Source organism: Monopterus albus, unplaced genomic scaffold (genome assembly GCF_001952655.1).
Source record: "Monopterus albus unplaced genomic scaffold, M_albus_1.0 scaffold122.1, whole genome shotgun sequence".
NCBI classification, from domain to species: Eukaryota; Metazoa; Chordata; class Actinopteri; order Synbranchiformes; family Synbranchidae; genus Monopterus; species Monopterus albus.
In genome coordinates this window covers 1,024,393-1,047,070 of record NW_018128002.1, presented here as the reverse complement: position 1 = coordinate 1,047,070, position 22,678 = coordinate 1,024,393, and the positions used below count along the sequence as shown (strand labels likewise).

Sequence of the window (22,678 nt, the reverse complement as noted above, 5' to 3'; positions counted from 1 at the left end):
AAGCATTTCAAGATCCGGGAGTGACCTAACCAGTCTCCAGACCTCAATCCAATAGAACACCTTTGGAGGGAGCTTAAACTCTGCGTTGCCCAGGGACAGCCCCAAAACCTGAAAGATCTAGAGAAGACCTGTATGGAGGAGTGGATCAAAATCCCTGCTGCAGTGTGTGCAAACCTGGTCAAGAACTACAGGAAACGTCTGACCTCTGTAATTGTAAACAAAGGTTTCAGTACCAAATATTAAGTTGTATTTTTTATACTGTATCAAATACTTATTTCATGCAATAAAATGGAAATAAAATGTTAAAAAATCTAACAATGTGATTTACTGGAGTTTTTTTTGTAGATTCTGTCTCTCACAGTTGAGGTGTACCTACGATGAAAATTACAGAACTGTCCATTCTTTGTAAGTGGGAAAACTTGAAAAGTCTGCAGTGTATCAAATACTTAATTTCCCCACTGTATGTTACTTACAGTAGGTTAATGAATATGAATGACATGCATACATTTCCTACAACTTAAATTACTACATCATGAGAGTTTTGAGGTTTCCTGAGGGAAGGACGATTCTATCATTATATAAATGGACATTTTCTGGTGCCACTGAAGCCAAATTCAATTGTACAAGTCAAATTAATGTTATTAAAAAAAATAAAACATCGCCATCTGCATCATTGTCCAGTAGTTATGTATTCTATTTCAGTTGTTAGCTAGTGATATACTGTCCAAGAAGGATACCGTCTCAAATGGAAGCCTATTAATTCTAATTCAAACAAACATTTGGCTCCTGTTTTCAAGTTACTGGCAATCTGATAGACATCCTGCCCATATGCTGCAATAGTCTGTTTCCTCACAACACAAGGATATTCTAGCAGAGCCCTGCTGAGCTGCACAAATAAACTATAACTCAGTGGGAAGCCATGCAAACCAAAAGCAATTTCACTAATGACTTTCCAGCTGTAACTTAAGAAGGGAATGGAAGAGGTAAACTTGAAAGTCACCTGACAAACTATGCAATAACATCCACAATTCCACCCTTTCACAATTGCTCAAATATCTTCTTTACCATCATGGTTCAACAGTGCAAAGAAAACAAGAAACCCTGCTGTCTGATTGTGGACAGACAGAGGAAAATATTGGCAGGGTCAACATACCACAGTGATGAAGGGATAGAGGACGGGCCGAGTGTGAGGTGGGAGGATTAGTCATGATGACCCTGTGACTTACATTTTCTCTGCATGCCTCACATGACAGAGTCAAAAACCAGAATGAACAGCTGAGAAAGCACAACACAAGAACAAAATGTTTCTCTGACACACACAGAAGCACCAAAACACAACACTCTCCTGCTCTATTCTGCAGTGTAGTAAACCATACTATACCCCTATGTTTATACTGTTGACTTGTGATTAACATCAATATCGACTCTTCTTCCTATGGAGAAATTGAGTACTGATCCTAACCAAAAATTAGATACATTTTGGAGACTCTGTTAATGTATGCATTTTTTCTTTTTACAGAGATTGCAACCATTACATTCCCTCTGCATGTCAGTTAGTTTCAATCTTTTTTTCCTTACAGCTTATTAATATAGGTAAATGCTTTAGGTAAGGAGCAGCATTCATTTTTACACTGAACAAAATTATAAATGCAACACTTTTGTGTTTGCCCCCATTTTTCATGAGCTGAATTCAAAGATCTATGACTTTTTCTATGAACACAAGAGGCCTATTTTGCTCAAATATTGTTCACAAATCTGTCTAAATCTGTGTTAGTGAGTACTTCTCCTTTGCCGAGATAATCCATCCACCTCACAGGTGTGGCATATCCAGATGCTGATTAGACAGCAATCTCTGATTGCATAGGTGTGCCTTAGGCTGGCCACAATAAAAGGCCACTCTAAGATGTGCAGTTTTACTGTATTGGGGGTCTGAAAACCAGACAGCATCTGGTGTGACCACCATTTGCCTCACACAGTGTAGCACATCTCCTTTGCATAGAGTTGATCAGGTTGTTGATTGTGGCCTGTGGAATGTTGGTCCTCTTCTCATCAATGGCTGTGCGAAGTTGCTGGATATTGGCAGGAACTGGAACACGCTGTCGTATACGCCGATCCAGAGCATCCCAAACATGCTCAATGGGTGGTGACATGTCCGGTGAGTATGCTGGCCATGCAAGAACTGGGATGTTTTCAGTTTCCAGGAATTGTGTACAGATCCTTGGGGCCGTGCATTATCATGCTGCAACACGAGGTGATGGTCGTGGATGAATGGCACAACAATGGGCCTCAGGATCTCATCACGGTATCTCTGTGCATTCAAAATTCAATAAAATACACCTGTGTTCGCTGTCCATAACATACGCCTGCCCATACCTTAACCCCACCGCCACCATGGGCCACTCGATCCACAATGTTGACAGCAAACCACTCACCCACACGACACCATCTGCCCTGTACAATGAAAACCGGGATTCATCCGTGAAGAGAACATCTCTCCACAGTGCCAGACGCCATCGAATGTGAGCATTTGCCCACTCAAGTCGGTTACGACAATGAACTACACTCAGGTCGTGACCCCGATGAGGACGACGAGCATGTAGATGAGCTTCCCCAAGACAGTTTGACAGTTTGTGCAGAAATTATTTGGTTATGCAAACTGATTGTTACAGCAGCTGTCTGGGTGGCTGGTCCAGATGCTGGATGTGGAGGTCCTGGGCTGGTGTGGTTACACGTGGTCTGCAGTTGTGAGGCCGGTTGGATGTACAGCCAAATTTTCTGAAACGCCTTTGGAGAAAGCTTTATGGTAGACAAATGAACATTCAATTCATGGGCAACAGCCCTGGTGGACATTCCTGCAGTCAGAATGCCAATTGCACGCTCCCTCAAAACTTGCGACATCTGTGGCATTGTGCTGTGTGATAAAACTGCACATCTTAGAGTGGCCTTTTATTGTGGCCAGCCTAAGGCACACCTATGCAATAATCATGCTGTCTAATCAGCATCTGCATATGCCACACTGGATTATCTTGGCAAAGGAGAAGTGCTCACTAACACAGATTTAGACAGATTTGTGAACAATATTTGAGCAAAATAGGCCTCTTGTGTTCATAGAAAAAGTCATAGATCTTTGAATTCAGCTCATGAAAAATGGGGGCAAACAAAAGTGTTGCGTTTATAATTTTGTTCAGTGTAGTTTGGGGAGGGGTTTCTTCTTTTTCTGATTTTGTTGTTGTATGTTTACAAAATGAAAATGACCTTATAAAAAACACAAACACAAGACATTTTCACATCACTTCAAGCATTCTTCTTTGTTGCACCAAGCAGTCACATTCATCCACACACGGAAGCAAACATGAAGTGAAAACTCCTTGTAGTTTATGTGTCCATCTGTGCTTCCCTTCAAACTGTTGCTAACTGATAATAGTGATGTCTTGACATTTGAAATTCTATGAGGGATGTTAATAAAGTGCAGACAAACAAGCCTAATACAGCCCCAAAACACACATCAAAAGCTTACAAAGAAATGAAAAAACCTGAGAATGTCCTTTGAACTGAAGCAACTGCTGAATATTTAATGTTGTTCTTGCAAGTGTTCCTGGATCTGTAAGGAGCTTAATTCAGAAAAACCTGGCTTAAAGGTAGGGCTGGCAATTCTTTCCAGAAGCATTTTTGTTATATTTCTTGAATTTCTCTTTTCATCCCAATGGCAATGTATACATTAAGTGCACTGACAACATAAAGAAAAAAATCCATAATTTGTGGCAGCAGTAGGGCTGAAAAACAACTGACCAATAATTTTACTCATCCCAAGCAAAACCACTGAATGGCAAAACCTATTCATTTCTCCCTGCCAGAAAAGGCTGGACTTCTAAGGGTAGAGACCGGCTACGAGCCAGGGCTAAAGCAGTTTAGCCATGAACCAGAGGTCCACAACTACAGTTCAGGGGCGCCAATCTGGGCGGGTAACACTGTATTTGAGAAAGTTACAACTAAAAAGAAGTTGGATGCTGCAAAGAAGTAAAACCAGAATTAACATCGGTGTGGCTTTTGAACAACAGTGAAAACAGAGAGAACAAAAGGGGCTGAAATGTGATGCCATGGTGGCTGTGTTTCTGCTGGACAGATAATTATCACTTTTGTTTTGTTTGGGGGGTGTTTGTTATTATCCTGAAATCTGTAAGTAGTGGTCAGGCAGTGTGTGTTGCAGTGTGCATTTGTGTTTTTGAAGAGTGGCTTTGGAGAGAAGTCAGAACAAAAGGGTGGAATTTCTTCGGTTGTCTACTTTCAAAATTGAGCTTCCTCTTGCTGGTTTTTCCAGGATCGCCAACCCTACCTTTAACATCCAACTGAATACATTCTAAAACAACCTTGAGCTTGGTTGTAAGAGACAAAAAAATGAACTGAGCTCATGCACACAGCTGCAACAGGAAAACACTTAATATGAAATTGGCTAATTTACACTTTGTTTGATTTATTTAATGTTTGCATTTAACATTTTTACTAAATTTTTCCTTTTGCATTAGCATTAATTCAGTGCAGAATTCATTCTTATTACACTGAAGTCCTGTAGATGTGCATGTCAATCAACTAATCCAGTGGTAGTATAGCACAGTAAATACAGTATATCGGTTCATTTGATGTGTGTAATTTAATACTGTAGGATGCAGTTTCAGTCTCTCTTTCAGTTTAAAAGGGTCAACCCAACCAAAGTACAAAAGGGCATATTTTTTCCATACTCCTACAGCTACATATCTAACTATGGAGATAGCAGTAGTTTCACTTTTATCTACTGGATACTGAAATACCTGTCCCTGAGATCAGTGGAATTTCATTTGTGATCCTGAAACCACTGAAAAACTCCAAAACAATGTCTGCATTACGCTGGATAATCCATAGACCTCACTGTCAACAATGAGGTCCTGTTAGTGTTGTTTACTTTAAACTTACCCCTGCTCTCTGAAAAATAAATGCATAAGGAAATACAAGATTCAGATCAACCACAGTTTAAACTGACATACTGTATTTTCCAGACTATAAGCCGCTACTTTTTCGCTTCATGCACACACCCTCATCATGGAAAACACATGACGAAATGCATATGATGCAGCTTTCAAGTTACAGGCGATCGATCTGGCTGTCGAAATATCTCATGTTACAACGTGGACACCTGCGGCTATGTACAACATGTTTTTTTTTCATCTTAAATTTAGTGGGTGCGGCTTATAGTCCAGAAATTACGGTAATAACATTTTGCAGTGTTCAGTGAAGCCTTACAATCCAATAATCAAGTTATATAAAAAAATGCCTTGTCCATTGTCACTGCTGTCACACCTCACCCCATCCCAGATCATTTGCTGCTTTCACCTTTTGTTGAACCAAGAAACCCTGACAACTATGCATTTTCCTTTCACATGAGCTCATCCTGAGGTGGATACTGCCAGTCTGCTTGGAAACCGATGACCTCCCTTCTTTAAAACTCATCATCATCATTGCGTTTTTATAAGGTTCCATAATGGCACACTCATCAGCTCAGCCCAAACAGGCCCCACATTAAATAATCACTGGTCTGTGTCATTACATCTGGCTACTATTCATACATTGCTAACTAGAGCAACTGGCTGGACAGCCATAAAAGTACAGAGATACTGAAAATGCAAATGAAGAACAGTAACCATTTGGAAGGGAGGGGCCAATATGTGAGTGAGTGAGTGGAAGACTGCACTTTCAGTCCAGTGTCCATGTCTAAGCATTTCCCAAATGATTCTAGTTGTATCTCTAGGGTGGAGGTTAATTCCAAAGACACCAAATAGTTCACAAAAGCTTAAAAACACTTCTTAAGGACTCAAAAATGTCCCAGAAACAAAGATCACTCTGTGGACTCATTCCAAGCATAACTGATAATTACACAGATTTCTGAAGATTCAGAGTGGAAGTGTAGAAGAATGGTAAATTATAGTCTTATTAATAACATGCCTTGACAGCAGTAAGGGTACTGCGGTTGTCTAGACAACACTAGGCTTTAATCAGGAAGCTGGTCTGAATACACATGGAAGACAGGATGAAAGAAGTGGGTGGGAGGCATGGTCTCTCCCTCACATAAGGAAGTGACAGAGGGAACCAGTGGAAGCAGCACGATGAAAAGTGACCATCCATCTAATTATGTTTGAGTCAACTGTTGTCATACTGGCTCAATGTGTGTGTTTCTTTAATGCAAATATAAATGTGCCAACACAACAGATATGTGAAACCAACCTGGGTGAAATCTCCATTTCTAGGGAGGCTGAGACTGGAAAAGTCCACATCAGAGAATCCCAAGCACATGTCCATGTGCCCATCCAGAGTGGTAGTGGTGGTGGTAGTGCTGCTGTTCAAGTGGTATTGTCTGGAGAGGAAAGACAAAGTTTAGTATGTTTGGCTGTTACTAATTCGAGTAAAATTGCTTTTTTCTTCACTCTCATTCACCACAGAGCTGCCAAACACAACAATAGCCTTCCACTGCTGTGAAATATGCAGCTCCAGCAAAAGAAATGAAAGGGCTGCTGAAAAGCACCTCATGTGATCGAGTGGTCAAGTGTCACAGTGAGAAAAAGGGAAGATTTTTGAGGATTGAGATCTACAGTAGTACTGCCCTACTTAAATGAGAATGCAACACATCATGATTGTAGCGATTCTGACATGGCACACAAACAGAACAGATAAAGACACTTTTGGTTTTGTTTGATGATGCTGGCCTGAAAATTTAATTAAGGTGATGCCAAAAGAGTACAGCTACACACTCCTGTCTTTCTAAATCAAGATGTCTAAGAATGAATAATAATAAAAAAAAATCTATATCCAGGGTTTCAAAGCCAACAATGTAGAAATTTCAACTGTCAAGGATACATGAAGAATAACAGAACACTCACCATAGGTCTGATGTAACAGAAAGGGGTGGAGGTTTGAAAACAGTAAGCAGAGAGAGAGAGAATGGGGAAAGACAAGGAGTAGAGAAGAAAAAAGGCTCCTACCCAATGTGAAGATCCAAGGTCCTCCTTTTGTTAATATCAACGATACTCCTATGTTAATATCAGTCCACAGACAAATATTCCCAACGTGAAATATTTTCAGTTTCCTTCTGACTACAAGTCATCATAACGCAACAACCCGCTATGCTGTCAGTGGAGGATCCACCCTCAAAGTGAAAGCAAAACTAAACCTTTGTCAAGGTGGAACTGTCACTGCACCACATTCCTCTCATCCAGTCATGTGCTAGGGCTCAGAGGGATTGGCAGAAGCTATTCACAGGATCTGGCTCTGTGTCGTCAACTATGGGCCAGAGATCAGTGAAGCTCACTGACTGAAGTTCAAAACACACCAGAAGGATGAAAGGGCAGCCCTAAGTCAGCATACAGAAACTTGGCTCTTGTTTTTGTTCCCTTTTGTAACAAAACAACAACAACAACAACAAAAAAAGACATGCTGCAAAATTAATCATTTAACACTGTCCACATTGAAAGATTCTATTTTTGGTGAGTATCAATTTTACTACTGAGAGGTTTGCAAAGCAGACAGCAAATATCTATTTGGATTTTTATTCTATTCATCACTGATATACAAATATTTATTTTAAAACAATTTGGTGATGTTTTTGTGTCTCTGTTTTGTTCAATCAAGCAAATAAAAAGCTCAGATGTGACAGTGAAATGTTAGCTTACACACTGGAAAAAGACAGCAACCCCTGTAATTATGAGCGATTAATATATAAACCACAAAAGGGTCATGCAATCAAACTGATTAAGAATCTGCTTAGTTCTCAGTAAGATAACTGTGAATGTTAACGTCATCAGAACTGGAAACCCCCGTTCTAGCCCTTTAGTCAACAGTGATATGACAGAGATATTATTACAGCACAAGCCTTGGCAGACTGGCATCAGCTGCTTTCTAACAACACAAGACCTGTTAGGGGCTCTCAGCCAAAGAAGATGATTTAACTTCCTCTTGGAGTATGTGCAGCCTCCCATGCTATGCTGTGTTTAGCTGTGCACGGATAATCATATGAACACTCGTTTTGGTTCATAGATGATTATTTGAGGCTAAAATCATCCTGGCTAGGTATGTAACAATGTTTTTACAACTTGACTCTGCTCAGTGAAAGTTCATCAGACAACTGGTTAGATTGATGTTTATCAATTCATGTTTTCAAATGGCTTATTTCTTAATAATGACCACTGTACATTTCCTGTTATAAACGCTCTTCAACACAGCTACCTAGTAACTAAAAAGTTGAAGGTTTCTTTAATTTCATTGCAAGGCAACAGGATCCCTTCACATTGTTTATCAACAGTGTAGTGTTACTTTCATAGAAAGACAAATCTCACTCAACATCAGCCAAGATTCCTTGGAAGAACTGTTCCTCAGAGGCAGTACAAACATGAAGTTTAACTCTCATGCCATCAACAAAGTGCAATAAATGAAACACTGAGCCAGAGTACTGGGGAATCCTTCAGTTTGGCTGCAGACAGTTTATACAATGGATAATGCAGAGAAGCCAAGCAAGAGGTCAAACTAAATTTTGCAGTAGGGATATATCAAACAGGTCACCTCAAGCTTTACTTCCCTCTCAGCACACCAACAAGAAAAAAGTTGAAGAGAGAGGCTAGCCTATAGTGTGGTCCTATTTCATGTTAACCTAAATTAATGTAAACAATCTCAGCTTTAAAGACTGATAACTTGAGATTTTGTCACACACAATCAGAAATATACAAGACATAAAAATAGAAACAGATCAGTGGTCTGTTTCTTATTGCTCTGCTGTGGGCAAACACCCAGCCTCAGCTGTGTGGATCAGCCCTAACCACAAACTACGGTGTGCTGAAAATATTCAAAACAGAGCAGCTTATTTTCCCTGTTTAAATTGTTTGTAGAAAAAAAACTGAAAAAGAGAGCAACAGAAAAACCCAACAGCCAACATATACAGTGTGATCTGTGAGCAGCCAAGAAGAGGGGTACATGGCTACAGTACAAGTCTGGAAGACAATCACCAAGCATCTGGTGATGTCTGAGCGCCACAGCTGCTGATTCGGTTCAGCTGATGCTGATGTATCTGTCACAGTCACATATAATCAAGTGGGATCAGCATTATAGTACAGTCTCATGCAAAAGTTTAGGCACCCCTTGATAAATAACAGATTTTGGTGATTTTTTATTTGAACAGATGTTAACACAGTCTCTGTTGGAAATGGGGAAAATGCACAATATTTTCAGCAAACAGTGATGCATAGTTACTTCTTATGCCATAAATTGAACAAAAATAAAAAATAAAAACATTATTATGGCATGGTGCAAAAGTTTGGGCACCCTACACAATCAGTACTTAGTAACACCTCCTCTGGCAGATATCACAGCTTGCAAACGCTTTTCATAGCCAGCTAAAAGTCTTTCAATTCTTGTACTTGGGATCTTCTCCCATTCTTCCTTGCAAAAGGCTTCTAGTTCTGTAATATTCTTTGATCGTCTTGCATGCACAGGTCTTTTATCTCAGTGAGATGTTTAAATTTAGCCTATTTCAGACACTGACACCATACAATCTTCATAACTCAACAGTGTGGCGTAAAGGTTATGCTGACCCTGATGAGTTACTACAAAAGCCTGTTTAACAGTGACTCAACTACAAACCCCAATTCCAGTGAAGCTGGGACATTATGTAAAATGTAAATAAAAACAGAATAAAATGACTTGCAAATCCTTTTTGATCCATATTTAATTGAATACACCACAAAGACAAGATATTTAATGCTCAAACTGATAAACTTTGTTTTTTGCAAATATTCACTCATTTTGAATTTGATGCCTGCAACAGGTTCCAAAAGAGCTGGGACAGGGGTAGTTTTACCACTGTGTTACATCACCTTTCCTTTTAACAACACTTAATAAGCATTTGGGAACTGAGGACACTAATTGTTGAAGTTTTGTAGGTGGAATTCTTTCCCATTCTTGCTTGATATGTGACTTCAGTTGCTCAACAGTCTGGGGTATGCGTCATCGTATTTTGTGCTTCATAATGTGCCACACATTTTCAATGGGAGATGGGTCTGGACTGCAGGCAGGCCAGTCTAGGACCTGCACTCTTTTACTATGAAGCCACGCTGTTGTAACACATGCAGAATGCGGCTTGGCAGTGTCCTGTTGAAATGGCCCAAATGGACACGACGTCCATGATTTCCAAAAACAATTTGAAATGTGGACTTGTCAGACCACAGCACACTTTGCCACTTTTCATCAGTCCATCTCAGATAAGCTCAGGCCCAGAGAAGTCGGTGGTGTTTCTGGGTATTGTTGATGTATGGCTTTCACTTTGCATGGTAGAGTTTTAATTTGTACTTGTAGATGTTGCGATGAACTGTGTTTACTGACAATGGCTTTCTGAAGTGTTCCTGAGCTCACATGGTAATGTCCTTTACAGAATGATGTCTGATTTTAATGCAGTGCCGCCTGAGGAGTCGAAGGTCACGGGCATTCAGTGTAGGTTTATGGCCTTGGGAGGGGGAAGCGACAGTGTGGTGGGGAGAGCAGCTATCTCCCAACCGAAAGGTTGAGGGTTCGAATCTCAGTGCCTGCAGTTCTTAAACTGTTGGACTATTTGCTCGCAGTTGTTCAAAGTGGTGAACCACACCCCATCCTTGCTTGTGAATGTCTGAGCCTTTTGGGATGCTCCTTTTATACCCAATCATGATGCTCACCTGTTTCCAATAAACTTGTTCACCTGTGGAATGTTCCAAACAAGTGTTTTTTTTTTAGTATTCCTCAACTTTTCCAGTCTTTTGTTACCCCTGTCCCAGCTCTTTTGGAATGTGTTACAGGCATCAAATTCAAAATGAGTGAATATTTGCAAAAAACAAAGTTGATCAGTTTGAACATTAAATATCTTGTCTTTGAGGTGTATTCAATTAAATATGGGTCAAAAAGGATTTGCAAGTCAAAGTTCTGTTTTTATTTACATTTTACACAATGTCCCAACTTCACTGGAATTGGGATTTGTACAGAACACAGGTGTGCTGAAATGTTGACCTGTTCACAGCAGACAGGCAGAAGTGGGCATAACATTCAGTTTTCCTTGGAACCAGGAGTCCAGTGTGTACGACTGGCAGCAGCACACCTTCTAGTGCTCTTCTCCTCCCACTTCGGTGAGCACCTCACTCACTGCATTAGTTTGTGCACCGGTCCATTCACATTTTTCCCTCATTGACTTCATGTAATGTATTTACTCCTTTACTTGTTCTGAATGGTCATGTGAGAACTGAGCACTGTGTCGTTCAGCCAATTACATTCCAACTGTACAGTGTAAATGAGTCATACTAAGCAGCAGGCTGATCTGTAGCCTGCAGATCCTGAAAGAACAGAAAACCAAATACAGGAATATGTGAAAAAAAGCCTTACTAAATATCAGAAGCTGTGAATGGAGTAAAAATGTAACAAGTAGTGATGTAAGCAGATAATAAGATAAAGATGCAGATCCTGGAAATGTAAGAGCTCTGTCCTGTTTACTTGGTGTTGCAGCAAAAAAAAAATGCTTAGAGTGAGCTCGTGATCAGAGTCCTGGTTAGTTGTTAAAAGAAGAGACCAAACAATTACTGACAGAGAAGCATAGACAATAAACTTTAACCACAATTAACTAAAACCACAGAACATTCTTATTAGTAGATGAGGGTCTTTACAACACAATAATAAAAACATTGGTGTTGTGGAATATCATCTGTCTTATTCTAATCTTATTGTGTTTAGACAATATAAACACACCATGATTTTGATCAAGATATTTGTACATTGTAAGATGGGGAATGACATAAGGGTATTGTAAAACCAGCTTGATGTCAGAAAAGTTCCACCTTGAGTGAACTTGAAAACCACAGGCAGTGCTCTTATGTTGTCTAATGCCTGAACTTTCAAAGAAACGCTACCTGCACAGCAATAACAATACAAAACACCACTACTTGAAGAAACACTTCCTGAGTTGAGTATGACACAAGTTTGAGGATGACTAAATTTAAGTCATTTTAAAGGTTTTGCCACTAAACACATGGAAGGTACTTTTTTTTTAAGATACAATAGCCTTCAATTACTGACAAAACAGATTCTGGATGTAGACACACAAGCTGACACTAACTTTCATTATATTTGCACCAGTAAAAACAATATCATGTTGATGATAGCAACTGTTTCAAACAAAGGCTTTTCTAGCTACTGATAATATCAGAGACTACGTAAAGTCATTTCTTTTGCAGGGATGTAAGTCGTGGGTCGATTGGAGAGGTTACATCTACATCTATAATAAATACAAATGATTATTTTGCACAAACAGGTTATTATGCTACGTGAAACATATCTTATTTGTGCACTGCTCATTATTTTCTCTTCTTACATTTCTTACAGTTCAGTCTCCTTCCACTCAATCTGTCTCTTATTGGCCCAAGTGCTAAAAAAGCATTGACATGTATGTACAGTTTTAGCATATGGCTGCAATATAACAAAGAGTGAAAAATTTAAGGGGGTCTGAATACTTTCCATACCCACTGTATATATACATGATTTTACTCTATTAACCCTGCTTATATCATGAATGGACTATAGTATGAATCCACAGCAGTATGAGCCTAGATCACAGATGGGCTTGTTCCATCTGTCCTGTGTCTCCATGGATCTTTCCTCACTCTTTATTATTACACCTGTTTTCCTACTGGCACCGCTCTCTCTTCTTCTTCTTGTTCTCCTTGTGCTCTATCCTCTCCTTACATCCTACATTGTTTGCTGTAATTCTATCCATCTATCCAACTTTTATTTAGTTAGGACTGCGGTCATTTTCTGTATCTTGTCTGTTTCTGTTCTCTTATCTCTCTCCTGTATTGTGGGTTATAACTATCTCTCTCTCTCCCGTCACTGCATTTTAAACGCACAGTGCATGCCACAGTTTTTGTCAAAATAGGAAAATTGTTTAACTGGCCAGACTTGACAAGGAGGAGCAGTGTGGGTAGCAGACAACTTGGACTTGATATGACAGAAAGTCACCTTACCATTATCATTTGACTAAATGTTGCCTAGCATGTCCATCCTATGGACATGTCAGAAAACGGGACTTATTTTTGTAACAAAGCTTCATTTTAAAGACATCAGCACAAACTCATTCATTGTTTAATGTTCACACTTAAGTATTTAACTTCAGCTTTCCTTTGGGAATAGAGCTTTTCATACCTGTATACCTACTTCTTCAACTGCTATCATGGAAATGCTTTATGGGTCTTCATCCTTTACGTGCAGCGCTAGATTACTCCTCCCTTCCTCCGACAACGCACATAAAGTTCTGCTATGCTACAACATCTACCCATGGCTTTTCTATAGTAAAATGCTTCCTTTTTCAGAACTTACTCTACAAGGCTGGTGCGGACAAGGTATTGCAGACTGTTTTGCACACACACACACGCATTACATGGGAAAAAAGAGACAAGCTGTGAGGTCAAAAAAATCAGAGCCAATGCAAGATGTTGAGAGTAACACCCCTAGTCATTTTAAATGAATAAATTTGCTGTTTTTGCCCATCAATCTACACTCAAAAGCCCATAATGATAAAGTGAAAACAAACTAACTATACTGACTGGACATAGATTAGAAAGGCCCACACCAGTATATAAGCTTCCACAATTCACATTGCATGTCAGGACAAAAGCCAAGTCATCAAGTCCAAGGAACTCTTTGTAGACCTTCATGATAAAAAATATGGCAAGGCTCAGAGCGGAGCAAAGGTATAAAACCATTTCTAAAGCTTTGAGTATTCCAGGGAGCACAGAAGCTTCATTAAATGAATTGGAAGAAGCCTGGAACGACCAAGACCCTTCCACAGTCAGCTGTCAGGCCAGACTGAGTGGCCAGGCAGGAAGGGCCTCATGCTATGGGGGTGCTTCTTAGCAGAAGGGGCAAGGAGTCTGGTCAGAACTGTGGGGAGGATGAATGCAGCCAAATACAAAGTGGTCCTTGAAGAAAACCTGCTCCAGAGTGCAGCGACCTGAGACTGAGGCAACAGTTCACCTTTCAGCATGACAATGACCCAAAGCATACAGCTAAGACAACACCGGAGTTTCTCTGGGACAAGTCCCTGACTGTATTATGGGTCTGAATACTTTTGTAATTGAGTTTTAGATTTTTAATAAAAATAAATCAATTATTATCCATTTTAAATTAAATATAACAAAGTGTGCAACAAGTGAACAGGTCTGAATACTTTCTGAAGCAACTTTTTTTTTTTTTTTACTGCAATGCATGAATCACTGGATGCAAACATGGCTTCACTTATGAGTGAAGCGGTACCAGTTATGTTCCTGTTCAAGCACTAACCCACAGTTGTACCTGCATCTGAAAAATTCTGAATATAAATGTGTAACTACCAACTTTATTTATGTTCATTTATATTTATCTTCTAATATTCCTATGGCAATAAACACTCTATTGCAAAATAAACAATACTGGATTTTTGTCCTGTGTAAAACTAATAGGCAATAATCATGTACATTTCTTTTTAATGATTTTATATTTGGAACTCTATGTTCTATTAAGAAGGTATACAAATAAAGGGAAAGTATATTTGTCATGTAGATGTGGCTGTGCTGAGCAAATATACACACAACTAGCCAAACTTTCATAAAATGCCCACAACATAAACAGGACACTCATATAACTATATTTGGGAAATTTTGTCTGCTCGTGTGTGAAACACCTGTGGGTTGTTATTGCCAAGTTCCAACAGGTTTACAGCCCTCAATCTCAAGGATGTTGCCTGCAGTGAGTACTTAATGTAGCATATTTTATGGAATGTTCTTTAAGCCTCTCAGCCAGCATGTGACCCTCAAATGTAATGGGGGTTAACAAGTGATGTTTTCTTGCTGATATAGTCTTTTCTAGCTCATGATAATGTAGGGTAATGTGGACAAGCTTGTATACACTTACTGGTTTCCAGATTGCATAGGGCAGGGTACGCTGTATCCAGCTTGCTGAGAGAAGGGTCCCCAAGAACCAGAGGAGGGATATATTGAACTCTAAAACACAGAAAGTGAAAATCTGTCATGCTCCAAAAATGTTCATCTGATCTTTATCACAATGTTATGACATGAATGAAGGTTCTATGTGTTAACAGTATGAATGATGTTTACAATTCTGCACAAAACAATACTATCACCACCAGTGCAATTTGCCAAGCACTATAGAGTAACACTATGAACGGGATGTTCATAGAAAAATCAAACTACATCTTCACTCAATAAGGTTTTTGGAACTATATACACTACATATAGTGTAAATGATGACAAAAAGTATGTTGACTTCATTTTGTTTCTGTGTAATCATTTCAGCCAAATTACAAAACACTTATCCCTGGTGGTGTTGAGACAGGCAGACAGTTTCAGTTTTATGAGCTGAAGTTTTGAGAAATTCTCTGGAATTTCTGTCACTATTCCATTACATTTGGAGTGAACAAAATTTTATTTCTGTTGCTCAAAGACATTTGGGGCTATCTCTGTGGTAAAGAGTACTTCAAATCAAACATGACATTGGTTTTACCCAAATGTAATTTTTTGATACAGAGACTGCCAAGAACAAAATTCCATTCATCTTTATTAAAAATAATGACAGCAAGGAAAACTTTTACACATAAAACTAACTCACTCACTGGGGACAGTGAGAAAATCTGGGTGACCCAATCCCTTAATATTTGTCCTCGTCTACATGGGAATTGTAAATAATTCTCAAGCAGCTGTACCTGGAAATTAATGCCACCAGCAGGATCACCTCCTTTCTCACATACAGTATTTCTAGATGACTGTCCTGTAATACTGATGTTGTAAACAATTCACCAGGGCTCAGATGTCTAATAGCAAATATATGGGGTGTTAGGTCTTTAGGTGTATGGTGGGTGAGTGTACCCATAATGCTGGAGATGACATGGTAGGAAAATGTGAAGAAAAAGTCAATGTGTTTGAACACAGACTTTTTAACTAGTTTAACTTTGTCAGCATATAGCAATTTAATAATTTCAACACAAAAGGCTATTATTTTCAAATAAATGCCATATATATTCTCCAACAGGAGCATGTTAGGCTATTATTAAGTTCAAAACACAGAGACAGTAAATTAAACTACCCCAATATACATTAAAGAATTGATATGATCTAAGGTGAGGTAATATAAAACGAAGTGATAAAAAATTTGACTTGAATTTCATTGATACTTGCATACGGCTCTACTAGAGACAAAACTGATGCATTAATTTAAGTGATCATGCATATGGGGTATAAAAAACTTGGCATAAATTAAATCCAATAGCATACCTCCATATTAGAGGAGGCCACAGAGAACAAGCTGCTGTCCAGCTGAGGGCCTTCTGGATGCAGATAGTCCTCCCCTTCCATGGCCAGCACTGAGTGGAGGGTGGGCATCAGACCACAGCTTCACACATGACCACACACTTTGACTTAGGCTACACACCCTTCGACTGTCACCCGCGTGCTGGCTGTGTCTGAGACAGTACAGTACTTCTAACAAGAGCAAATGCTCTCCCTGACCTTAGGGAAGCGGATGGTGTGAGGGGGGGGTGGACAGGGGTGAAATAGAAAGAAGGACAAACAGACATTAAAAAATGTTCATTAAATTTTTCAGCATCAGAACTGTGTATAAAAGTATGTACTGTATGTGAAAGGCGTAAATAAGTCACACTTCATTGTCTTACTTAATGAAAAATGTCGCTAATTTAATTTCTTACAGAGCACATCCTATTTAAAACTTTGGAAAGTTGTCTACCTACAATGACCACAGTGAAGAATATACAGTGTGTGATCACTCAAGTGCCTTAAGCAAGACAGGAACACACACAGACACAAAGGAATTAATAAAGCATGTTTAACGGTTGTCTAGGTGACTAATTAAACAAGCCTTTTGTCACATGCAAGTGTTGAATTCATTAGCTGGTTGGTGACTGCTTTGCTCTTTATTTTCCTGGTGCACAAAAGTTAACTGATGCCAATATGTGAGCTTCCACCTGATTTAACACATCAATAAATCACTCAAAATAAATTGGCATTATAGTCATGTCCCAGCAAGGTGGGGTTTCAAATGTTTGAGGCTAAAAGGAAACACTGTGTTGTCATTATGAACACAAGAAATAGGATTTCACATCTGCCTATCTCAGTAACATGAAACATGAAGTCATGTTGGTCTAAATGTCTTTCATCCTGGGCAAATGCTAACATTTTAGCCTGTATGACTGCAGCATCAGTCTGTCCACCACTCTGATCCAAAATGAAATCTCTCTACAGCTGCTGAGGATTGTCATTAAATTTTGCACCAACATTCATGCTCCCCAGAGGATTGATTCGATTACCCCCTTATTCTTCTGTAGCAGCACCATGAGGTTTACATTTGTGGTGTTTAGTAAAATTTGCCATCAAATATTAAATGGATTATTGCAAATTTAGGTTCACTCGTTCATGTCTACCCTTGGGATTATTTACAATAAACGTGGTGATCTCAACTTCTTAACTAGCACCGCCACCAGGTCAAAACTTCAATTTGTCCAAAATGAATGACATTCCCATCTGGTATGTTAGGATTTCCTTCAACACTTTAGCTGAAGGGGAGGGTTCTCTGTGATTAGCTACAGTATCTTGTCTGTCTTTATTTTCTGCTTTTCTTTGTCTTCTTTACTGCTTTGCTTATTTTGGGGTACGTACTGTAGGTTTAAGAGTAGACCTAAGACTTTCTTTAGACATAAAGCTTATAGTTAGGACTGGATCAGGTGACCCTGAGCCTTCCCTTAGTTATGCTGCTATAGACCTAGGCTGCTGGGGGCCCCCATGATGCTCTGAGTTTCTCTCCTCTCCTCTCCCCTTTCCTCGCTCTCTATGCTTCTATATGCCACCACCATTACACATCACTAACTTTGTGTCTCCTCTCTCCCGTAGTGTGTCCTCTCTCTCTCTCCCTGTACCTTTCTGCATGTTGCCCTGGCTCTGGAGCTCTATGTTTCTGATGAGCAGTCACCGACCACATCAACCTGACCGGTGTTTGATTGTTTGTTGTGTCTTGTTGCTTTTCTTCTTTTCACTCTCCTAACCGGTCGAGGCAGAAGGCCACCCACCAAGAGCCGGGGTCTGTCAGAGGTTTCTTCCGTTAAAGGAAGTTTTTCCTCCCCACTGTCACCAAGTACTTGCTCAAGGGGGGATTTGTTGGGTTTTCCCTCTGTAATAATAGTGATTACAAAGTAAGGTCTAGACCTTACTCTGTAAAGTGTCCTGGGATGACTTTTGTTGTGATTCGGTGATATAAAGATAAAATTTGATTGATTGATTGACAGTGAAAGAGCTGTAGCATTGCAACATGCAGTAAAAAGGAAATAAGTACATTTTATGTAGACAGATCATGATATGCTAAATTTGAAAATGTTTTAAATGTAACAAACAAGCAGGAGGCCTCTCAAAGCATAATCAAGTGAATAGTAGCTACTAGAGTGTGGACACCTGAACCGAGCCTGCTGGGACCTGTTGGCACCTAAGAGTTTGAGCCGGGTTTGGACATATGGTAAATATAGAAATGATGTTCGGGCCTGATTCGAACATGTAAGTTAAACTTCAGGCTAGCCTCTGCAGTTCAGATGAAGGCAGGGATAGAAAAACAAAACAGTTTGGGGAGTGTGCATTGAGATCCTTGTGAAGCCCCTTTAGTGTTGGAGAATTTGAATCAATGCATAAGGACAGTGCAAACTGGGATGCATCAAAGGTTCTTAAAAATCTTCTCAGTTCAATTTAGCTCAAAGGTCAAACACGATAAATCTGTGGTCTTGAAATATTCTTTTATGCTGTTCAGCCCAACATGCAGACTACCGGTGACCCAGGTTAAATACACACTTGTGGTTAATCGGTTGAGGAAATGTGCAGTATTCAGCCTGCATGGGCTCACAACCCTCCTAGGTCAGAAAATATTTTTCTAATAGGTTCTCAAAATACTATTTAAAACAAGGAGAAGAGAGGGAGAATAAAAGGAATGAGAAAAATAAAATAAAGCGAGCATTTAAGTGGCTGAGCAAGAGAGAGAAATTAAACTGAAACTTAACTCGTCTGCAATGCTGACAAGGTAGTCCGCTGCAGTGTCACCTGTGTATTCTCCTGCCTGTTAACTACATTGTTATCTGTGCTCACCTGCTACCCTGCCAAGTTTCTCCTGTAAACCCTCCTGCCACACAGCCCTCTGTTTCTCCCTTGCTACTCACTTCGCTCCTCAGACTCTCCTGCTGCTTTCCAGCCTGCCTCACTCATCTGGGCGTGAGGCTCTTCTGGTCCTCCTGGTGTCTGCAACTACTCTCCTCACTCACCTGTAGGCCACGGTCCTCCAGTCCAAATGGTTCCTGCCTGACCATTCCCCAGTTCCTCACTGTTCTTCCTGCCAGTCCAGCACAGGACTTACTCCGCCCGCCTATCTCATCCAGTGCCTGCTCAGCCTCTGTCTCCTGTCTCCTCCACCCAGTTAATTCAGTCTTTAAGTACATTAAACACTTTCTTTTTTCACTCCCTGGTAGTATGCATCATTGGGTTCAACCTCCCCATGCCTTATCATAACAGAATGCATGTCATACACAGATTTCCTCTATGAACAGGATATCTAAAAAGCTTAATTTAGTAAGATATCAGTGGATGTGAAAGCCAGAATACATGATTGGTAAGTAGTAGGATAAAGAAGATCAGCATGACAGCTGATTTGTCATTCTATCACCCTCTTCACCTTCAAACCTCAGCCTATCACCACTGCATCTCATTTCTTCAGAAGACAGAACTGCAGTTCTTACCGTAAAGTCATGTCCCTCATTTCCCCTCCCAAAATCACCCATCAGTACACCAATTACTGTCTCTTAGAAACAGAAAAATGTTTAGCTTTTACTGTCCCCTCTTCATAACCCCCAACACTGCAGCAAACCTCTGAGGATAACCAATACTGATCATTGTAAGATTGGTCCCAGATATCTCCTTCCTGTAAGGCCACTCATTACTGGAAAACTGCAAAACCCCCTGCAACTCTTAAGGTCCACTGAGAGGAAGAGGGACTTCGGTGATGAAGGAGGCTATCAGTAGGGAGAGGAGGTTTGGAGATATGAGAGAAGGAAAACCTGCCTGCTGCAGGGTAAGAGACACAATGAGTTCATTCAAAAAAATCTGCACAAGCATTAGTCATTCTTATAGCCCTGTATGGTTATTAAAAATGTCTACTTTGTCAATCTTTGGATTTAGAGCCTGCAAGACTGTTAAGCAGAATGTGCCATGTGTTGAAGAGGAAAAGGTTCTTTTAAATAACACACAAAACCTGATGCTTTGTTAATGTGCAGTGGAGTGAGAGAGGAAAATGGGATAAGAGAATCTTTTGCAGTGTAATCTGTTAATTACTTCAAAGGTTACTGCCAGTTTTTGTGCAGCCCCCTCCCATATGTCTCTCCCTCCATCGCTCTATCTCTTTCTGGGTGGTCTAATGCAACAGCTGTCTGCAGGGAGATTAGACCATTTCATGTGCAGTAATTGTACAATCTTTAACAACTGAAACAACCCCAAACTACACACTCAAAACACACTGCCTGTGTGTTTAATCTGCGAAGGAGGACTACAAGCATGGAGATTTACTAACATTAGAAACAGTATTTCCAGTAATGTGGCCACATTCTAGGCCAGTTGGTTCCCCTCGGCTGCATGAGTCATTGTGCCAGTCTGTCACCCAGATGGAGGTTAACAAGCATTACGTCTCTGTCACTTCAAAAACACAAAATTGTATTTTCTATGTGTGCTACTATGTGTAGCTACAGCATCCAACATGTGCATGTGAGTGAATAAGGTGAGAGGTAAAATACAGTCTGTGGTTGGGAGGATTCCCAGGTTCACTGCTGAAGGCCTTTACTGACTATCAGTGGCTGCCAGAGCACACGGGGATCATCCAGGGAAGTGTGACTTCCTTAAGCTGCTAAATCACAATTACCGCTCACGAGGAGAGCAACCACATGTACACTCACATGTGGAGTGTTGATGTAAAGCCATACTTCCACATGCAACTAATAACTGTATGTATATAACAGAATAAGGCTGTTTATCTCATCATGTACAAGCATGAATTTACCTTGTAGGCATTTAGGCAGTAAAGTTCTAAGACACGTGTGTATTGGTTATGAAACATGGGACTGCATGTGTCCTTCCAAGTGTACTCACAAGTGTAGTGCTGAAATTAAATGCACTGTATATCAGGGACAAAATTCTGAATTTTTGCTCTGCTCCAGACAGGAATATAGCCTTTATCCCACTTCTGTTACGTCCGTGAATCGGGCCGTTCCCAGTGCCTCATTAGCAGGCACAGGGACTGTCAGCAACTCCACCACTGCACATGTGGGAGCGCACTCTCGGCGGCGACGCACACCTGCTCTCAACCATTAGGGCAGCACTTAAGGGTAGTGTTGGTGTGTCCTCGTCGCCTGATCTCTTGTCATTCTGCTGGTAACTCCGTATGTTAGCCTTATACTTCAGCAATTTTGTAGATTAACTGCTATTCTGATTTTGACTGCTTCCAGTGACTTTGTGGTTTCTGCCATTCTGAATTTTCATAGCTGCCTTGAGTTATGAACTGTTTGCCAGTGTTTTGAGAGAAGTAGGTACTCCGCTCTCGATTGTTATTTCTTTTCCCCGGCACTGGACCTCTGCCTTCATCCCTCATCACGTCACCCTTCGACCTGCTCTGTCATTACCTGTCAGCCTGCCCCAGCTATTGCCACTACCCAGATTCCTCATATTGGGCCAGCGATCTCCTATGCCAGCTCCTGCCTCCTTGGACTGCTTTCCCAGCCAGCAGTGCTCTCCTGCCTAGAGCCAGCACCCACCTATATTCAGGTCCTCTGTTTTAATACGTGATATAGACTCTATCTCCATATGCCTGTTACACTCTCATCCTCTGCTCTAATATAGAGTGCCGCACCTCTCCTTCAACCCCGGGTTGCTCCTCTAGTGGTCCAATCAATACAGTGTCCCCAACTGCCCGAAATCCGCTGCAGGATCTCCGTGTCTGATCCTCCTTAACTCTGTATTTCATTATTCATCAAGCTATTTGCTCTTCCAAGCCTGAGTGCGAGTCCTGCATTTTTCGGAGTCCTCTCCAATTGATTGTGATACGGCTAGCCGTAACAACTTCCTTTTGTGTCCTCACCACCTGGCAGTCATAATATAACTGTGTGGCAGACAAGCATATTCTGTTATGTCATGGTAAAAAAACAAGTTTAATCCATTTAACCTCATCCCTCTGTCCTGTCGATAACAGTGGCCCCGACACTTCCTTTACTTCCAGTCCCACTGCTCTGACAGCTTTTCTTTGGAATAGTACTAAATCCTTCTTGAGGTACTGTCATAACATTCGGTCAAATGCACAGCAGTACTGTCTGAACACCTCCAGTGCAGACACAGCTTTTGCTGTGGTGCTGTTTAACTTCTTCTGTCACTGTCCGTGCAGATTCTCAATCATCCAGGTCATAGTAAGCTCTCCTGATTTGATTTTTCTAAGCTTTTTCAGCTTCTTCTGTCACTGCAATGCCACTCTGGACAAGTCTATGAGTGGAGATGCCAAGAAAAGGAACTGCAAACAAAGAAAGAGT

General features: G+C 40.4%; 1 protein-coding gene across 4 annotated transcripts in view; it reads right to left on the bottom strand.

Annotated features, from left to right (window-relative positions):
• sbno2b (strawberry notch homolog 2b) overlaps positions 1–22,678 on the bottom strand; it is a 78,519-nt gene that overhangs the window by 48,791 nt on the left and 7,050 nt on the right. For all 4 annotated transcript variants that reach the window (XM_020612235.1, XM_020612238.1, XM_020612236.1 and 1 more), the window contains exons 2-4: positions 16,347–16,580; positions 14,971–15,059; positions 6,253–6,382 (exon numbers count right to left, since the gene is read on the bottom strand). In XM_020612235.1, the coding sequence (XP_020467891.1) occupies positions 6,253–6,382; positions 14,971–15,059; positions 16,347–16,454 (327 nt within the window). In that variant the 5' untranslated portion in view covers positions 16,455–16,580. The remainder of the gene's footprint in view (positions 1–6,252; positions 6,383–14,970; positions 15,060–16,346; positions 16,581–22,678) is intronic.